The sequence below is a fragment of the Pecten maximus genome, chromosome 19 (genome assembly GCF_902652985.1).
Source record: "Pecten maximus chromosome 19, xPecMax1.1, whole genome shotgun sequence".
In the NCBI taxonomy this organism is placed as follows: Eukaryota; Metazoa; Mollusca; class Bivalvia; order Pectinida; family Pectinidae; genus Pecten; species Pecten maximus.
Genome location: NC_047033.1, coordinates 6077036 through 6094445, shown reverse-complemented (window position 1 = coordinate 6094445; position 17410 = coordinate 6077036). Strand labels below are relative to the sequence as shown.

Below are 17410 nucleotides of genomic sequence, written 5' to 3'. Positions count from 1 at the left end.
ATATATATATATGTCCCTGAGTAAAGAGATTTTGGTATTATTCATTGATTACGATAATGAAACACATAAATTATTAATTTATAAATATTTCATAACAATGATATGGTAGAAATTGAAAGCTTCATGCATAAAACTTTTATGCATAATTAAAGACTTTCCCACAAGGCCTTTCTGGCTCCATAGGATTTTCCGTGCAGTAGAAACCAATGGCAGAAAAAAAGGCCTTGGAATTTTGCTGTTTTCAATATTTCCCTTTGCAAGGAATTCATTTTACATGCATTTATGCATGTGTAGAATTCAGTGTAAATCTTTGATGGACTCTAAATCTGCCAATGGTCTCTTAAAATATTCTACATTTCAACAACATATGTCTCTATTTCAGGATAATGGCTTTAGTTATATGTACAAGGGTAGAAATGAACAACAAAACAATGACATAAAAAAAGAGATACCAAAACAAAAGAGAGCATATAAATGACAAATGGCTTGAAAGCTGGTACTAAAATACATATTTTGAATAAAAATACACATTTATCAGCAAATTCTTTGAAAATTCATTTTTAAATGTTGAATAATTTATACATCTATTTAGCAAAAATCAAATTCTAAATGTGTCAAAATAGATATAAATCAAAAATATTTGAATATGACTAACAAACAAAGAATTACGAGGTACTATCTTTAGTAAAAACTATGAAAATATACAATGCATCAGCACTTTTTTTAGAATATTAAGTAAATTTAAGGAAATTGAAATAAAAGACATGAAATCCTTGCTTACATGTAGTGCAAACATGCTACACATGGTATGTCCATGCTTAATGTCACACATACAGTATTTTTGGCTTAAACCAATACATGAAATTATGAACTAAGAAGAAAGTTTTAAGAGAAATGAAGTACAAATATATTAATTTTATCACTTGGCTTACAAATGAGACAAGACAGAATCTCATCTATATTGCACTTGTTAATATTTCATCAGAATTTATGTTTTGAATCACAAATCGGAAGTTAAAAGTTTTGAAATATTTGACAATGATAATGAATTCTTTCTTATATCACTTTACCTTTTTATATCACTTTAAAGTGTTTTGTCATTGTCAGATAACTTAATATGTTTTAATTTCAAGGGATAAATTGTTTCAAAAATACATGTTAAATCAATGAGCGGTGACTACAGGGACGTCCTTCACAGCATTATGAGAGTCAACCTTAGAAGGGATGTTCTTAAATCTGGAAGAAAGAAAAGAAAACGTATTAATACAGATGCCTTTGTCTAATAAAACAAGTGAAATATTGTTCAACTTTGCAACTTAGCATAATCTTCTGAGACTCCACCAAGGTAAAAATGTATGTATGTTTGATTAAATGATTCCTGAAGATCTGGTAAGTCAGTTGTGAGAGCTTATCTCTGATTCATTTATCTGTTTTTCACAATGAAATAATTGTCTTTCACATCATAACTATATTTGATGATACAATAAATGCTTAAATATCAGATAATTCTTTTTAATAACAGAAAATTATTTTTTGATAAAAAATAGTGTCATATAATTTAGAATTTGTTACAGTCAATCAGAATTAAATCCCTGGTAAATATCACAGGTTGGACCACATTGACTTGGCACAAATTTCTAACCCACAGTAGGCCACATATATTATTTTCATTTTGATAAGCATAATTAACCTATTTGCTTTTTTCCATTTTACTATTTTTCACTTTTTTTTAATTGATATTGTTAACATTGTTACTTGACCTGGATTTCATTTAGGACGAATATTTTCACAAACATGAGATGTTAAACACTTTTTCAATGACAATAAAATCCTGAATAAATCAAACTGCGATTCAGACCTTTTCCCAAATAATTCACATTGTATTGCATTTAAAAAGGATGTTTCCTCTCTCCTTGGCTTTACATTATGAGCATTTACATTTTATAATGTACAAATGTATATATAACTTTGGATTTTTTTTTCATTTACTTTCATCATATGCTTATACGTGTATATGTTGGAAGTGCTTATAATCTCAGCTATGCTGCATCTAAATTTTGAAATTATTTCTGGAAAATTTTTTAAAGATTTATATTTTAGAATTCAATCAACTAAGAGTTATTTAGAAGAAAGTATGAAAAGATTTATCTAACACATCACAAAAAAATATGTATGACACATATATATACACATGTGCTAGTAACTATAATAGAGTTTTATATAACAATACAGTCTAAGGACAGAACAAAAAGAAACATAGGAGTAACTTTTCACCTGGTCAATTTAAACAATTCTTTTTCCTTCTTGGACATTTCCTTTGTACCAGCATCACAGATTTGTTGCTCTGGATTTGATTGTGTTGAATAGTACTGTTCACCTTGTTTCTTTCCTTTCCTGAAATATACAAGATATATATTATACTCAAATAAATATCTGAAAATTCAATTCATGGTCTTAATTTTAATTTAGATAACAAAGGTAACTTGACATATGATATGGTCAACTTCTACAAATCAAATTGGTAAATTTGGCAATCTCGAGTGCAAAGTTTTGGTCCAGTTTATCGAATTTGGCAATTTATCAAAATTAAAATTATTGCCTAGCACACATACTCGGATCGTCTATAGGAACTGCCGAGTTGTTTGCCGATGGTTGTTCTGTATTCTGTGTTAATTGGTTCCTTGTCGAGTTGGGTGTCAGCAGCCACCATAGCGCGGTGTTTGTCTCGGACTTTGTCCTGCTGTGTCTGCCACCTGTTGATTCGGTCTTGCCATTCTTTGTCATATGCAAATGACAACAGTTTGGACATCTTCGCCTTGTCCTTCTCTTCTTCTGGTCTTAAAGAATGAATAAAAGAGAAAAAAAATTAGTGATCATGATAAATTTATAACCAACAAATAATAATTACGACTTTAATTCAACAAATTTTATTGCATCATTGAATGATACAAAGTATAAGATAACGGGCAACTTTCATCAATTAATCTTCCTCATATCTGATATAAACAAATGCATTACCTAAGTTATGATAGCCGAATTGTAGAAAAATTAATATGGTACATGTTTATATAATTACAGACTTTATTTTGGATTTGTAAAGAACTTCTGATACTTTTCAAATTTTATAAGTTTTCAAAAAAATTTATTGAAGTTCATTGCACTTAAACCAGAGACGTATATATGTCTCTGCTTAAATATAATTTCATAAGTATGATAGTTTGAAATGAAAATTAAAAAAAACTTACAAAGATTTTACTATATTTATCCTCACATAAGCCACCTCCTCTTTAGCCTGAGTTTCCTCTGGCCCTGACACCATATCTGGTGTAGGGCCAGAGCGCACTACGATATAAAACGGGGAATTATCCGACACTGTTTGATGTCGCTAAGAATCTGGTGTTAATACAATAAAATCGGGAGTGACAAAACACCTACCTTACATATATGGATAAATGAGATATTTATTTACCCAAGAACACCAATTAAGTCCCACCTAGGTGTGTTATTCCATCCGTATAGACCCTCGCTTTACCTCCTCTTAAGTGTAAAAGTTTTATATTCAAGTTTGGGGTAGCTTAATACTTATGAACCTTTTTTAGCCTAACATATAAATACTGCAGAAAATGAAGTGAGGCTTTTTTGTGTTCAGTGGCTTATTTGTGGATAAATCCAGTAATTAGTACTTAAAATTATGTAACAAAAACGTACAAAGGTAGATATTTCAGATGTGGTCTTTCTCGCTCCAGCTGTGATATTTTGGCGACATCTGAAGGCTTTGTGCGTTCTTGGGGATGGGATTTTACTCTGGGAGGTTTGGCAATCCTCACCCCATACCCTGACCTCTTGACCTCTGGTAGTTTAATGGTCTTATCCTTCAAGCTTTTGCCCTCTCTGTCGTATGCAGACAGCTTGTCATATGCGTATGGAGTGCGCCCTGCCTTTAGGTAGTTTTCATCTCTTGAGGCTTGGTGAACATCATGGGCCATATATTCTGGGACCCGGAACTCATATTTACTGCAAAACAAGTATAAAACCTGATTTATGATCATCATGCACTTGTACAACTGATCACTAATCCATGTATTACAAACATTATTTAACCTTATCTTTCTCCCAGTCTGACTTATAGCTTAACAATCACATTGTAAGTACATTTGTAACAATCAAAATCCATCATACAATGAACCTTTGATCTTTCAAACTTTCGTTTTTGGCAAAACAAAAAACAAAAAAAACAAAACCCATGATAGACACTTGTCCTATGCAAAGTGACATACAATGTACATATATGTATAACCAGAGACATATATAGATCTATATATGTCTCTGGTATAACATTCTATTAAAATGTATATACATTTTTAAGGAAAAAAGATTGATGGTGATGCATAAATCACAACAAGCCAGCTTGGAATGTAGGTTTTTAAGATATTGAGTGAGATATTACTGTCCACTCCAAACCTAATGTACCATATCCCAGCTTGTTGTGATCAATCACCTTCTAGTCTGAGTTTCCTCTGGCGCTGACACCAGACTTGGACATTCCCACAATTGGATGTCTGTAAGAATGTGGATGCAAGTCTGGTGTCAGCGCGAGAAACTTGAGTTAATCACACTTCCCACCTTATAAAAGTCAAACAAACAGACACGTACTGGCTCTTTCGATCTTTCTAGGATTTAAGGAAATGGAATAGGATCGAGAGTTAAATCAATTAAAAATGCTTCTGATATTAAAAAGCATCAAGGGCTACATATCATGAGATATATACATGATATATAAAATGCATGGTTGAAAGGAAAAAGATCAGCAAACAAGAATAGATAATGAAAAAAGGAGGGGGAAAAAAGGGGCAATAACTCTTAAAATTAGTCAAATCTTAATGTTGCTCTGGAAATCACAACAAATTAGTTTACCAAGACTCATTGAGATCAGTAAAAAAATTGACAGCAGAGATATTTCTAAATATAATACTGAAATACAACAAAAAACAGTAATTTTCAAATTAAAAATAGTCTAAAAAATGCTGTAGAAAAGCTTAATTGCCCACAAGTCTCCCTACTTACCTCATATCTGGTTCTGTGGCAGCATCCTCTATAGCATTGTCTTCCAGATAAAACCATTCTGATCTTGGGTATCCCACACAAGGCTTCTCTGACATTTTTGGATTCTCTTTGAACTGAAGTAAATCTGACAAAAAAATAGATAATTGTTAATAATACTGAAGTCAATCAATAATTCAATTGGTACCAGTATTCAAAAGTTTCTGGGCAATATTATCAGGGCAAAAGCAACTCGATACCCAACCCATACTTAATACGGCACAAGTGCTAGCTCAAACTATAGCAATAGAATTCTCACTCTCCAAGCAGGCATCCTATTACCACTGAGGCTGAAGGGAAATTCTTGTTAGTCTGAACTAGAAAGGTGACCTTAGTCATACTTTCCAATTTTACAAATACATTAATTAGTGCACTTACTTTGCCTGCCACCCTGTTTGGCAAGTCGTATATATTTTGTGTCCGTGTCACGGTACAGAGGCCTCACTGGGTCCCCCATCAGTTCACCCTCCAGAGGATCATTGAGTCCTGGAATCTGGGAGGTAGGCGGCACCAGAACTGGCTCAACATTCTTCCTCCTAGCCGGGGCATGGTAAAACCAACCTACAACAAAGTTATTATAGACTGGAAACTGTATATATAATACATATAATATTATATACATTTCTACATTTCTACAAAAAAAAGTTCCTCAGGATGAAAGGTATATATATATTTCTACCACAATATACCCTGTGTTATTCAACTCTCAGACCATCAGTTAATCATTACAGCTGTTGATTAACAATCTGTTTATACCACACGTGGTATAAACTCTGTGCGCATTTCGATTGGCTTACACAGTGAACTTTGACCCAAGCTGCAATTGTTATTGACGTCATCAATAATCTAATGACGTCACATCACCGGGTTACGGACGTCACCGGTACACTTTATTTGCATACGCGAAATAATACTTGGCCACGTTTCCCTTTGATTCAAGCCGATATTATTGTGGTAGAAACAGGTCACACGACTCGAAATTGTTGGATATGGAATTTATTTCACACGAGTAAGTTATTTTTTAAAAGTTGCAAAAAACACTCGCTAAAGCTTGTGTCTTTTGTAACTTTTAAAAAATAACTTACTCGTGTGAAATAAATTCCATATCCAACAACCACTCGTTGTGTAACCTCTATATATATACCGGTGTGGCATGGTATTTTGAAGCCTGGTAAAATGAACCTGGGTCAAAATACCATAATGGTAAAGTGAACCGCGGTTCATTTCACCATTATGGCGAAATGAACCCCCCCATAGCAAAGTGAAGAGCCACACCCCACCCAAACTTTCCTGACCCCCAGACATTTTTATTGTGTTAATGTGTTCAGAGGAATAAAACAAGGTTATTTGAAAAATATTTGGTGAAAAAAAGTGAATTAGTAAGAAAATAGCGAAATGCTCCACTTTACCATGGGGGATTCACTTTACCATGGGCTTCACTTTACCATACTACATTGGTACATGTATATATATATATATATACATGTATATCACACCCAGTCAGCTGTTCAAACATTTTATGTGTACATATTACATGTCAGAGAAACTTTTGACAGATATGCCAATGTTATCACAAGGAGTATGACTTTTTAAACAAACAAGAGTAAATGGATTCATAATGTATAAGTTTATCTGATATTTCGATGAAACCTTCATAAACAAGAGATCCCAGAGGGATCTTGGCGCCCACCATTGAATGATCTTTATAGGTTCCATGTCAGATTGATCTTTTCTCTACTTTTCCCTTCCTCTAAGTCTTACTAATCTGTGTAAATTCAGAAACAGCCCTCTAGGACTTTTCAAACAAGGGTAACCTATATATAAAATTTAAGATTTGGCGATAATGGCTGTCTGTTGTTTTCGGATTGGTCCCAAAATGCAACACCAGGGACCAAGGGGAACCTACATATGAAATTTTCAGAAAGATCCCTTCAGTACCTTCTGTAAAATAGCGATAACAAACTTCAATTGTCAAAATACAAGATGGCTGCCTGTCAGGCAGGTTGTTTTCTGACTGGTCTCAAAATGCAATATGCATAACTAGGCACAGAGGGCAACCTACAAATGAAATTTCAGAAAGATCCCTTCAGCAATTTCTGAGAAATAGCGATAACAAACTTCAATTGTCAAAATCCAAGATGGCTGCCTGTCGGCCATGTTGTTTTCCGATTGGTCTCAAAATGCAATATGCATAACTAGGCACCAAGGGGAACCTACATATGAAATTTGAGAAAGATCTCTTCAGTACTTTCTCAGAAATAGCGATAACAATCTTAAATTGTCAAAATCCAAGATGGCTGCCTGTCGGCCATGTTGTCTTCCGATTGGTCTCAAAATGCAATATGCATAACTAGGCACCAAGGGGAGCCTACATATAAAATTTGAGAAAGATCCCTTCAGTACTTTCTCAGAAATAGCGATAACAAACTTGAATTATCAAAATCCAAGATGGCTGCCTGTCGGCCATGTTGTCTTCCGATTGGTCTCAAAATGCAATATGCATAACTAAGTACCAAGGGGAGCCTACATATGAAATCTGAGAAAGATCCCTTCAGTACTTTCTCAGAAATAGCAATAACAAACTTCAATTATCAAAATACAAGATGGCTGCCTGTCGGCCATGTTGTCTTCCGATTGGTCTCAAAATGCAATATGCATAACAAAGTACCAAGGGGAGCCTACATATGAAATCTGAGAAAGATCCCTTCAGTACTTTTTCAGAAATAGCGATAACAAACTTCAATTATCAAAATCCAAGATGGCTGCCTGTCGGCCATGTTGTTTTCCGATTGGTCTCAAAATGCAATATGCATAACTAGGCACCAAGTGGAACCTACATATGAAATTTGAGAAAGATCCCTTCAGTACTTTCTGAAAAATAGCGATAACAAACTTCTATTATCACAATCCAAGATGGCTGCCTGTCGGCCATGTTGTTTTCTGATTGGTCTCAAAATGCAATATGCATAACTAGGCACCAAGGGGAGCCTACATATGAAATTTGAGAAAGATCCCTTCAGTACTTTCTCAGAAATAGCGATAACAAACTTCAATTATCAAAATCCAAGATGGCTGCCTGTCGGCCATGTTGTTTTCCGATTGGTCTCAAAATGCAATATGCATAACTAGGCACCAAGGGGAGCCTACATATGAAATTTGAGAAAGATCCCTTCAGTACTTTCTCAGAAATAGCGATAACAAACTTGAATTATCAAAATCCAAGATGGCTGCCTGTCGGCCATGTTGTCTTCCGATTGGTCTCAAAATGCAATATGCATAACTAAGTACCAAGGGGAGCCTACATATGAAATCTGAGAAAGATCCCTTCAGTACTTTCTCAGAAATAGCAACTTCAATTATCAAAATACAAGATGGCTGCCTGTCGGCCATGTTGTCTTCCGATTGGTCTCAAAATGCAATGTGCATAACTAAGTACCAAGGGGAGCCTACATATGAAATCTGAGAAAGATCCCTTCAGTACTTTTTCAGAAATAGCGATAACAAACTTCAATTATCAAAATCCAAGATGGCTGCCTGTCGGCCATGTTGTTTTCCGATTGGTCTCAAAATGCAATATGCATAACTAGGCACCAAGTGGAACCTACATATGAAATTTGAGAAAGATATCTTCAGTACTTTCTGAAAAATAGCGATAACAAACTTCTATTATCAAAATCCAAGATGGCTGCCTGTCGGCCATGTTGTTTTCCGATTGGTCTCAAAATGCAATATGCATAACTAGGCACCAAGGGGAGCCTACATATGAAATTTGAGAAAGATCCCTTCAGTACTTTCTCAGAAATAGCGATAACAAACTTCAATTGTCAAAATCCAAGATGGCTGCCTGTCGGCCATGTTGTTTTCCGATTGGTCTCAAAATGCAATATGCATAACTAGGCACCAAGGGGAACTTACATATGAAATTCGAGAAAGATCCCTTCAGCACTTTCGGAGGATTAGCGATAACAAGAATTGTTTACGGACGGACGGACGGACGGACGGAGGGACGGACGGACGGACGGAGGGACGGACGACGGACCACGGACGCAGGGCGATTTGAATAGCCCACCATCTGATGATGGTGGGCTAAAAATTGACTCATATATATATATATGTACGTGTACATCTGTATATATCACAGCCACTATATAAACGTCTATTAACACCTCAGCATTTGTACGAGCAGGATATTTTCAAAAATCTTGGCCGTTGGTCACATAGCATTCAATCATAGAACATAGCTTTGTATATGTCACGCTAGCCTCCGCCTTCGGCCCATGCCAGCCGAAGGGTACATGGTTTCAACTACTACCAAAAATACTACTCTTACTGTGTCTTATTGTATTTTCTAGTACCGTTTATATATCCCCGTCCACACGTACAGCATACATTTATTGACAGACGAGTCTAGTGACTGTGAGTACAACATTATCTGAAATTGCAGTACAATATGTACACGGTCTACAGTCATGTTGATTGTCCTACAGTAGATTTATATTTTCCATAATTTTGTTAGTATTCGTGCATACATCTGTACATATGTAACAACATAAACATACAATACTAATTTATAAGGCCAGGGTGCGATAGGTATATCTTTTTTTACAAATTAAGCATGATGATGAGATTGTAATACAATAATTTACTCGTCTATAAATGTAACATTTTGATTAAAAACATCATACATGTAACCAGAGACCTATATACTATATAGGTCTCTTATGTAACCATGTCCACAAGTGAAGTACCTGTGATATACATGTGTAAATGGTAGCCTGATGTACTGAGTTTTACAAAGACATTACAAGTATGGTAAGAACAATCATATCAGTTCTTAGTTCGCAACAATAACATAACGCTGCAAGTGTAGTGCCAACTACTGTCACAGTGTCAGCTGACTGTGGCTACATGATATACAATATGCACTCACTCATATTTCCATTGACAATTATCATGTAAATTAAAACAGTCAAGAATTAATGATAACCTACCAGCATCTTTTATTTTCTTTGCGGATGTTGTCGCCATAGTGTAAGGATTTTACAACGGATACCGTAGGGTTACGGTAGCGTGTGGATCAGATCCGTGTACATGCTACCATGGAAACGACGTAACAGCCAGGATGATTGTTTCGTATTTCACAAGGTGATATTATGATCGTTCAAAACGACAGTCTTAAATGCAGTATGAAGAATATGATTATATATAAAATTACTTATGCTATAACTAAACACTATCAAAGTAATCTTGTTATAATCAATTTATTACGAAACTGAATTTTAAGCTAACTTCCGGTTTTCATTTTCTACTTTCAATTTGGTTGACGGGGACTTTCGCTACCACATGGTCACTAACAGACACGTATCGAAATGCTGTTTACTTGTTTTGCTTCATATATCTGTCGTTTGCACAGATCATGAAAGTTGTGATACTGATAGTTGCATGTTAAAAGAGAAGGGTATGGCATCCCAAGCAGTGGTACTGTATGACGAAAGTCTGGTATCTCCATTCCACAAGCCCAGCAGAATGTTTGTGTTTGTCGGCAAGGAATTGGTTATCAAACAAGACTGGAAAGGTTTGGGGATAGCAGCTGTCGTTTGGGATGCTGTAAGTATGTAACAAATAAGCTGTAGTTACGCTTTAAAACAGTATCCTACATATTTTTACATAGAAATGAAATAATTCAATCTGGTTGAGAAAAAAAAGTCTTTTAATTTTACAGTATCTTTCTTAGACCTACATGTAGGTAACAGACTTCATAATTAGGGTAAGGGTTCACCTAGGTGAGGCAATGTGGCTTGTATCAAAAGTAGATCATTCTTACTTGTTAGTTATATACCGCCCGTTATAAAAGAAATTATCTAAATGTTACACGTTATTTATAAAATATGTATACGGCCCATTATAATAGAAAATTATGTCATGAATATTGAATAAATAATGTTGCTGATATTAATATAGTCATCAATTTCTTATGATTATGTACATGAAGTCAGAAGTATTATAATATAAGTGATATGGTTACAAGAAAGACTTGAACAACTCGCAAATAACATGAAACACACTCTACAATTTTGTTTACATTTCTACATGTACAATTGTATATCGGTTCCAGTTTGGTTACATCTTACACACATTCTAAAACATATTTCATTCTTTTTAAATGTCATATTTCCACCCCTGATTGATCCCTTTCGGTCCGTTTCGGATTGAATCAGTCTGTTTCGGTGATTCGTTGCACCCTATATACATGTATATGAATGTTACTTATGTAAGTTACTTTTTACTTCTAAGTTTCAACTACATTTTGAACTTGGCTTTGATCGTGACCTTTATCAAAGAAAGTTTTTTTTTTCAGGCCTGATTTCCTGCATTACTTGTCACTGGAACTTCTTAATAAGGGCATTGATTCACTTACATTTAACTTCTAATATTGTCAATAAAAGATGGAATATTATTCAATTTATTCACATTGATACCACCAAATGCAATTGTTTAATTCTATGAAATTTCATTGTTTACATTTAGATCCTACACAAATTTAGTTGTGTGCATTTTTGACATATAATTTCCCATTTGATGGGGGACTGCATGCCGTTGTCTTTGCCTAGTAACAAAACCCAGACTGATGCTTTTATTGGGTATATTTTTTGCAGTTATGTTCTTAATTGTATATGAAAAAGAGTTACCTCCCTTGAAACTTTTTCCTTCAGGCCTTATGTTGCAATATTAACACATTAATGATCATGTAACACACACAATGAGGTTATGTTAGAGAATTCTACTTGTATTTGAGCATATTTTTGTCTATTTGAGTAAATGGTCCAGCCTACTTCACTTGGCAACACCATTTCACAGTTCTGTCCCTTTGTTAGTTTGTACCTGTACATGTTTCTACATGTATTTCCTACATTGACAGGCGGTTGTATTGTGCGAGTACCTGGAAAAGAATAAAGACTTGATTAATGGTAAAACAGCCATAGAACTTGGAGCTGGATCTGGGATTGTTGGAATAGTAGCAGCACTACTTGGTAAGTGATAATCAATAAATGAGATGGCAAGATTATGTCTAAAGAATGGTTAATCCTTAGATCATGTTATTTGGTATAAACGTATAGAGTACAATATATTAAAAACAAATATTTAACATCTCTTAGCGAAAAAATCTAGCTACGGGTAATAGTAAGCAACTGCCTGTTTGCCTTATTGTGGGGCTCAAGACTGGTGTGGTGTGGGATTGAGTTACACAACTCAAGGGACAACTTAAGGTCATTTGAATGAATCAGTATTACACAATGTAGCAAAATAGCTTGGTACAGTAGGCCTACATGTATACCTCAAAATGTGCATTGTGAGTTTAAAGCTGAACATTTTATACAAGCTAAACAGAAAATATGTTATGCTTTCTTTGTCACATTTGTCATAAGTTTCATTGTTAGACTACATATAAATACACATTTAGAATAAACTGTACGCAATGAAAAAAAACAACAGCAAAAACTGGTAAAATATTTGTGTTTGATAGCTCAACACAGATTAATATCCTTTAGTTTAAAACAAAAATCAGGATCAACCAATTGTAACTTAATATGCTAGATCATATACATGTACAGTAAAACTCGTTTAAAACAAAGTCCAAGGGACCTTGAAATTGAATTCGTTATACAAGTAGTTCGTTGTATAAATAAAAGGTGATAAAATATCTGTTACATGTGTTAATCCTGCTGTAACTAGCGAATTTCTAAGACTAGTACTGTTAAACCAAAAAAGTTAACAAACAGGTAAATTAACGTTCCTTTAATTACAGAATTAATACGTTTAGAATGGACTTTTGCTGAAAACATGCATCAGTCTTTAGAGTAATAAAAGATTGAACAGTGTGCATAGCACTAAAAATGGCATCCGGGACATTCCACGAAACGCCGCATGATTGTCCACGTTTTCGACTTGGTTGGACTCAGTAATTATATCATCCTTGTGTTAAAGAAAATTATTTAAAGTACTGGCAGGGATATCGAAGTCACCTGCAGTGTGACAGTGTCTTTCTTAGATTTTCTCCTACAGCTGTCACTATCATAAATTTCGTCTCCAACGTTAAAGCCTAACGCTTTCTTGACGGCGAACCATATCTACACCCGACACGACGTACACAGTCAAAAACATATATACAACCCAACACTGATTAGTACTCATTCAATTTATTTCATTATACATGTAAAACGTATGCCTGCAAAAACATACCTGTTACATACCTGCGTATGTGAGCATAGCTGTAAACACACAAATAAATCCCCTTGGGGAGCCCCGGCAAGCTGGCCGTGACATTTGACGGCTGTGTAAACAAACCCTGTACAGGTGAGTCTACGGGTGATTGGCGATTCGTTATGTGAGCGCTTATTTACTAAGACAGAGAGATGAAGGGACCCAAGAATTAGTTCGTTATGAACAAAAATTCATTATATAAATTTCGCTGTACAAGTGGTTACATTACTAATATTATATAGTGCTACAGTCGGGGATTGATTTCTATTTCGTTATACGTGAAAATTCGTCCTAACCGAGTTCGTTATATTCGAGTTTTACTGTACATGTATATATACCACATGGATATGTTTGTATGATCTCATATGAAATATCTAACCCCAGGATCTTACCCCCAGATCACTTATTATTATAAGTGATCTGGGGATATGACCCTGGGATATATGATTTGGGAGTGACCATCTGACCCTTGGGTTAACTGTTTCATTCTGGGTCAATGGTCAAACCTGTGATCAGTACCATTTACTCTTATCTTGTTAAGGATTTTAAACATTTAATTGTCTTGACACCCAGCTGTAAGCAGAATTGTACACCACAGATTATTGAATACCATGGTAGACAAAACGACACAAATAAGAGATCAGATTGAAAACAAACAAGAGATCAGATTGAAAACAAACAAAAATATCACATTGAAATAAACAAGAAATCACATTGAAAACAAACAAGAAATCACATTGAAAACAAACAACATATCACATTGAAACCACACAACATATCACAAAAACAAAAAAACAGAGAGCAAATTGAAAAACAATAACAACAGATCACTTTGAAAACAAATAAGATATCACATTGAAAACAAACAACATATCACAAAGACAAAAAATTAGAGAGCAAATTGAAAAACAAAAACAACAGATCACTTTGAAAACAAATAAGAAATCACATTGAAAACAAACAAGACATCACTTCAAAAACAAGAGATTCAATTGAAAACCAAAAACATATCACATTGAAAGAAACAAAAAATCACATTGAAAGCAAACAAGACATCACATAGAAAACAAGAGATTCAATTGAAAACAAATAAGAAATCACATTGAAAACAAACAACATATCACATTGAAATCAAACAACATCATATCACAAAGACAAAAAAATAGAGAGCAAATCGAAAAACAAAAACAACAGATCACTTTGAAAGCAAACAAGAAATCACATTGAAAACAAACAAGACATCACATAGAAAACAAGAGATTCAATGTAAAGCAAATAAGAGATCACATTGAAAACAAACAACATATCACATTGTAAACAAACAAGAGAAAACACAGAAGAAAATTAGCGTCAATTTAAAAAAAACAAGAGATCACATTGAAAACAAACAATAGATCACTTTGAAAACCTGCCCTGCAGGTAGGGCGTAAGAATTATACCTGCTGCCCCCATTGCATGATAGTAAGAGGCAACTAAATTTGGAATCTTATCTTTTCTGTCTTATCAGCTTTCTTCTTCCTAATGTCTCCCTTGACAATGCCTCACTTTTGGCCTTAAGTTGAGCGTTCGCCCCTGTGAGGAAGGCTTTGGGTTCTGTCCCCTGACCGAGACATACCAGAGTCTTTAAAAATGGTAGTTGCTACTCCTGCTTAGCGCTGAGCATATTTGGAGTGGGACGACTGGTTGGCCCGTTGTCAGTATAATGTGACCGGGTGGGGTGTCCTGTTGGGTGTCTTCGGTAATATGCTTCAGTGATCAAGGTAGCACTATAAATCGGCAAAAGTTCCGGCCTATCACAAGGAGACTTAACACGAACATACTGCAGCCTCCCAAAACACACATGCGCACTCACCACACGCATGCATGTCGCATGCACGGGAGGCCATCCTTAAATGACCTTAGCTGTTAATAGGATGTTAAACAAAATAAACTAAACCAAACCAAACCACTTTGAAAACAAATAACATATCACATTGAAAACAAGAAATTAAATTGAAAACAAACAACATATCACATTGAAAACAAACAAGACTATTAAATGTCATTAATAAAGAAAAAACTCTCTGCTTTATAGGTGGGAAAGTGACTATTACCGACCTAGATACAGCTCTGAAGTACATCAATGAAGTTGTGGATGAAAACCTTAAGGACAATCCTGGTGTAGATGTTGATGTTAAAGGCCTTGATTGGACAAAAGATTGGACAAAATTTACTGCAGACTATGATGTTGTACTTGGGGCTGACATCATCTACATTGAGGAACTTTTTGATGATTTGTTGAAAACATTTTTACAAATTTGTAATGAAAATACTGTGGTGCTGTTGTCGTGGCGATATCGGTATAACAGAGACAGCCGGTACCTGGAACTGATGAGGCAACATTTTACTTTAAAAGAGATATTTTATGACTCATCTCGAGATGTAAAGATATTCCATGGAAAACTCCTACAGAAAAATAAAGACAAGGCCAGATGATGAAATATTTTGTATTTTGATATGTCAGACAAGCTTATGTAAACATATCCATTAATTTGTTATCCCTTGCCCCTTATCCCCACAAACAGAAAACAATGGCTTTTGAAAGTCATAAGAATTGTTATGTCCACTCACTTATTTCTCCATCTGATCCAATTACGTGATGATACTTTGTATCTTAAAATGTACGTCTTTGGTGGTGGTTAGAAAAAACATCAGAAGTGAATCAGTCATGAAATTTAGCTGTGCTGGATATTTTGATTGGTTGATATTTTCTTTCCAATACTATTCTCCTGTAACCCAAGAAACAACGGTGGATATTTTCTGCCCAACACTATTATCCTGTTACCCGGGAAACAACGGTGGATATTTTCTTTCCAACACTATTCTCCTGTAACCCGGGAAACAATGGTTGATATTTTCTTTCCAATGCTATTCTCCTATTACCCAGAAACAACGGTGGATATTTTCTTTCCAATACTATTCTCCTGTTACCAAGAAACAACGGTTGATATTTTCTTTCCAATGCTATTCTCCTGTTACCAAGAAACAACAGTTGATATTTTTAGCTCATGCCATACCATTGCATCCGTCTTCCGTCCGTCCGTCTGTTTGGTCAAATTTGGTCAAAAGCATCCCTATGGGGTGGAGACTCAAAATTATACAAATGGTGGGGTTGACCCCCCCCCCCCCCCCCCCCCCCCCCCCCCCCCCAGGGGTCTTAGGGGTGGGGGCCAAAAGGGGTGAATTTGGCTTAATTGATATAAATGACTTCTCCTCTGAAATTTAGCAATGGATATTGCTCATATTTGCCTGGTAGCATCCCCTTGGGGTAGGGATTCAAAATTGTACAAATGGTGGGGCTGACCCCCCCGGGGGGCTAAGGGGTGGGGCCTAAAGCGAGCAATTTGGCTAAATTGACATTTTTAGAATTACAATAAAAACCAATGTTCATGTACCCATATAAAATGCTTATGCTATATTGACATAGCAATACTGGTGAGTGACAAATATACTTAAGCATCATTCTTGTTTCATATCTCATGAAACCAGGTGAGCGATACAGGCCCTCTGGGCCTCTTGTCTTCCCAACACTATTCTCCTGTTACCCAGAAACAAACAAAATCAGACCTATCTTCATTCTACATTATACACGATAATATCTCAATATATCGTTGTGAAATTTTACAGACATGTACGTAATAAACTAGGTCAATAGATTAATATTGTATGTCCACAAAGTATGTGGAGCAGAGCCATTTTCCTAGATCTATATTAAAAAAAATATGTGAATAGGTCAGGACTGTTTCTTGATTGAAACAGTCACTTGTTTCTACTTATTCCTGATTGATCAAATTGTAGATAAGGACTGATTTATTTTTTCTTTTTGGTTTTGGTTTTTTCATTCTTATTAAAACAAATGGCTGACATTTCATCTTATCCTGATATATCTTATATACTAGTATTATATAAGATATAAATATGTTTAAGATATATTTCTTGAATGATACAAGATACGTTGTATCTTAACAAACAAAAGCAAGATGTAAAACCCAACTAACTTGAACTTTAA

At 35.0% G+C, this 17410-nt stretch overlaps 2 protein-coding genes across 2 annotated transcripts; one reads left to right on the top strand and one right to left on the bottom strand.

Annotated features, from left to right (window-relative positions):
- LOC117317735 (uncharacterized protein C7orf57 homolog) lies at positions 1 to 10227 on the bottom strand. The gene is made up of 7 exons (XM_033872643.1): positions 10092 to 10227; positions 5479 to 5661; positions 5065 to 5188; positions 3709 to 4014; positions 2613 to 2837; positions 2275 to 2394; positions 1 to 1236 (listed from the first exon to the last, which is right to left on the bottom strand). The coding sequence occupies exons 1-7, from the start codon at positions 10126 to 10128 to the stop codon at positions 1164 to 1166; spliced, it is 1068 nt and encodes a 355-aa protein (XP_033728534.1). The 5' UTR covers positions 10129 to 10227; the 3' UTR covers positions 1 to 1163.
- Positions 10228 to 10391: 164 nt separating this feature from the next.
- LOC117317743 (protein N-lysine methyltransferase METTL21A-like) lies at positions 10392 to 15842 on the top strand. Its single transcript, XM_033872653.1, has 3 exons — positions 10392 to 10707; positions 12020 to 12131; positions 15437 to 15842. The coding sequence occupies exons 1-3, from the start codon at positions 10444 to 10446 to the stop codon at positions 15835 to 15837; spliced, it is 777 nt and encodes a 258-aa protein (XP_033728544.1). The 5' UTR covers positions 10392 to 10443; the 3' UTR covers positions 15838 to 15842.
- Positions 15843 to 17410: the final 1568 nt, after the last annotated feature.

Coding starts and splice junctions, on each gene's coding strand:
- LOC117317735 (XM_033872643.1), bottom strand. CDS start 10,128: ATGGCGACAACATCCGCAAAGAAAATAAAAGATGCTG. Junction 5,189..5,478: donor CAAACAGGGTGGCAGGCAAA/GTAAGTGCACTA, acceptor TTTTTTTGTCAG/ATTTACTTCAGTTCAAAGAG. Junction 2,395..2,612: donor AGTTCCTATAGACGATCCGA/GTATGTGTGCTA, acceptor TGTATATTTCAG/GAAAGGAAAGAAACAAGGTG.
- LOC117317743 (XM_033872653.1), top strand. CDS start 10,444: ATGGTCACTAACAGACACGTATCGAAATGCTGTTTACTTGTTTTGCTT. Junction 10,708..12,019: donor CAGCTGTCGTTTGGGATGCT/GTAAGTATGTAA, acceptor CTACATTGACAG/GCGGTTGTATTGTGCGAGTA. Junction 12,132..15,436: donor AATAGTAGCAGCACTACTTG/GTAAGTGATAAT, acceptor TCTGCTTTATAG/GTGGGAAAGTGACTATTACC.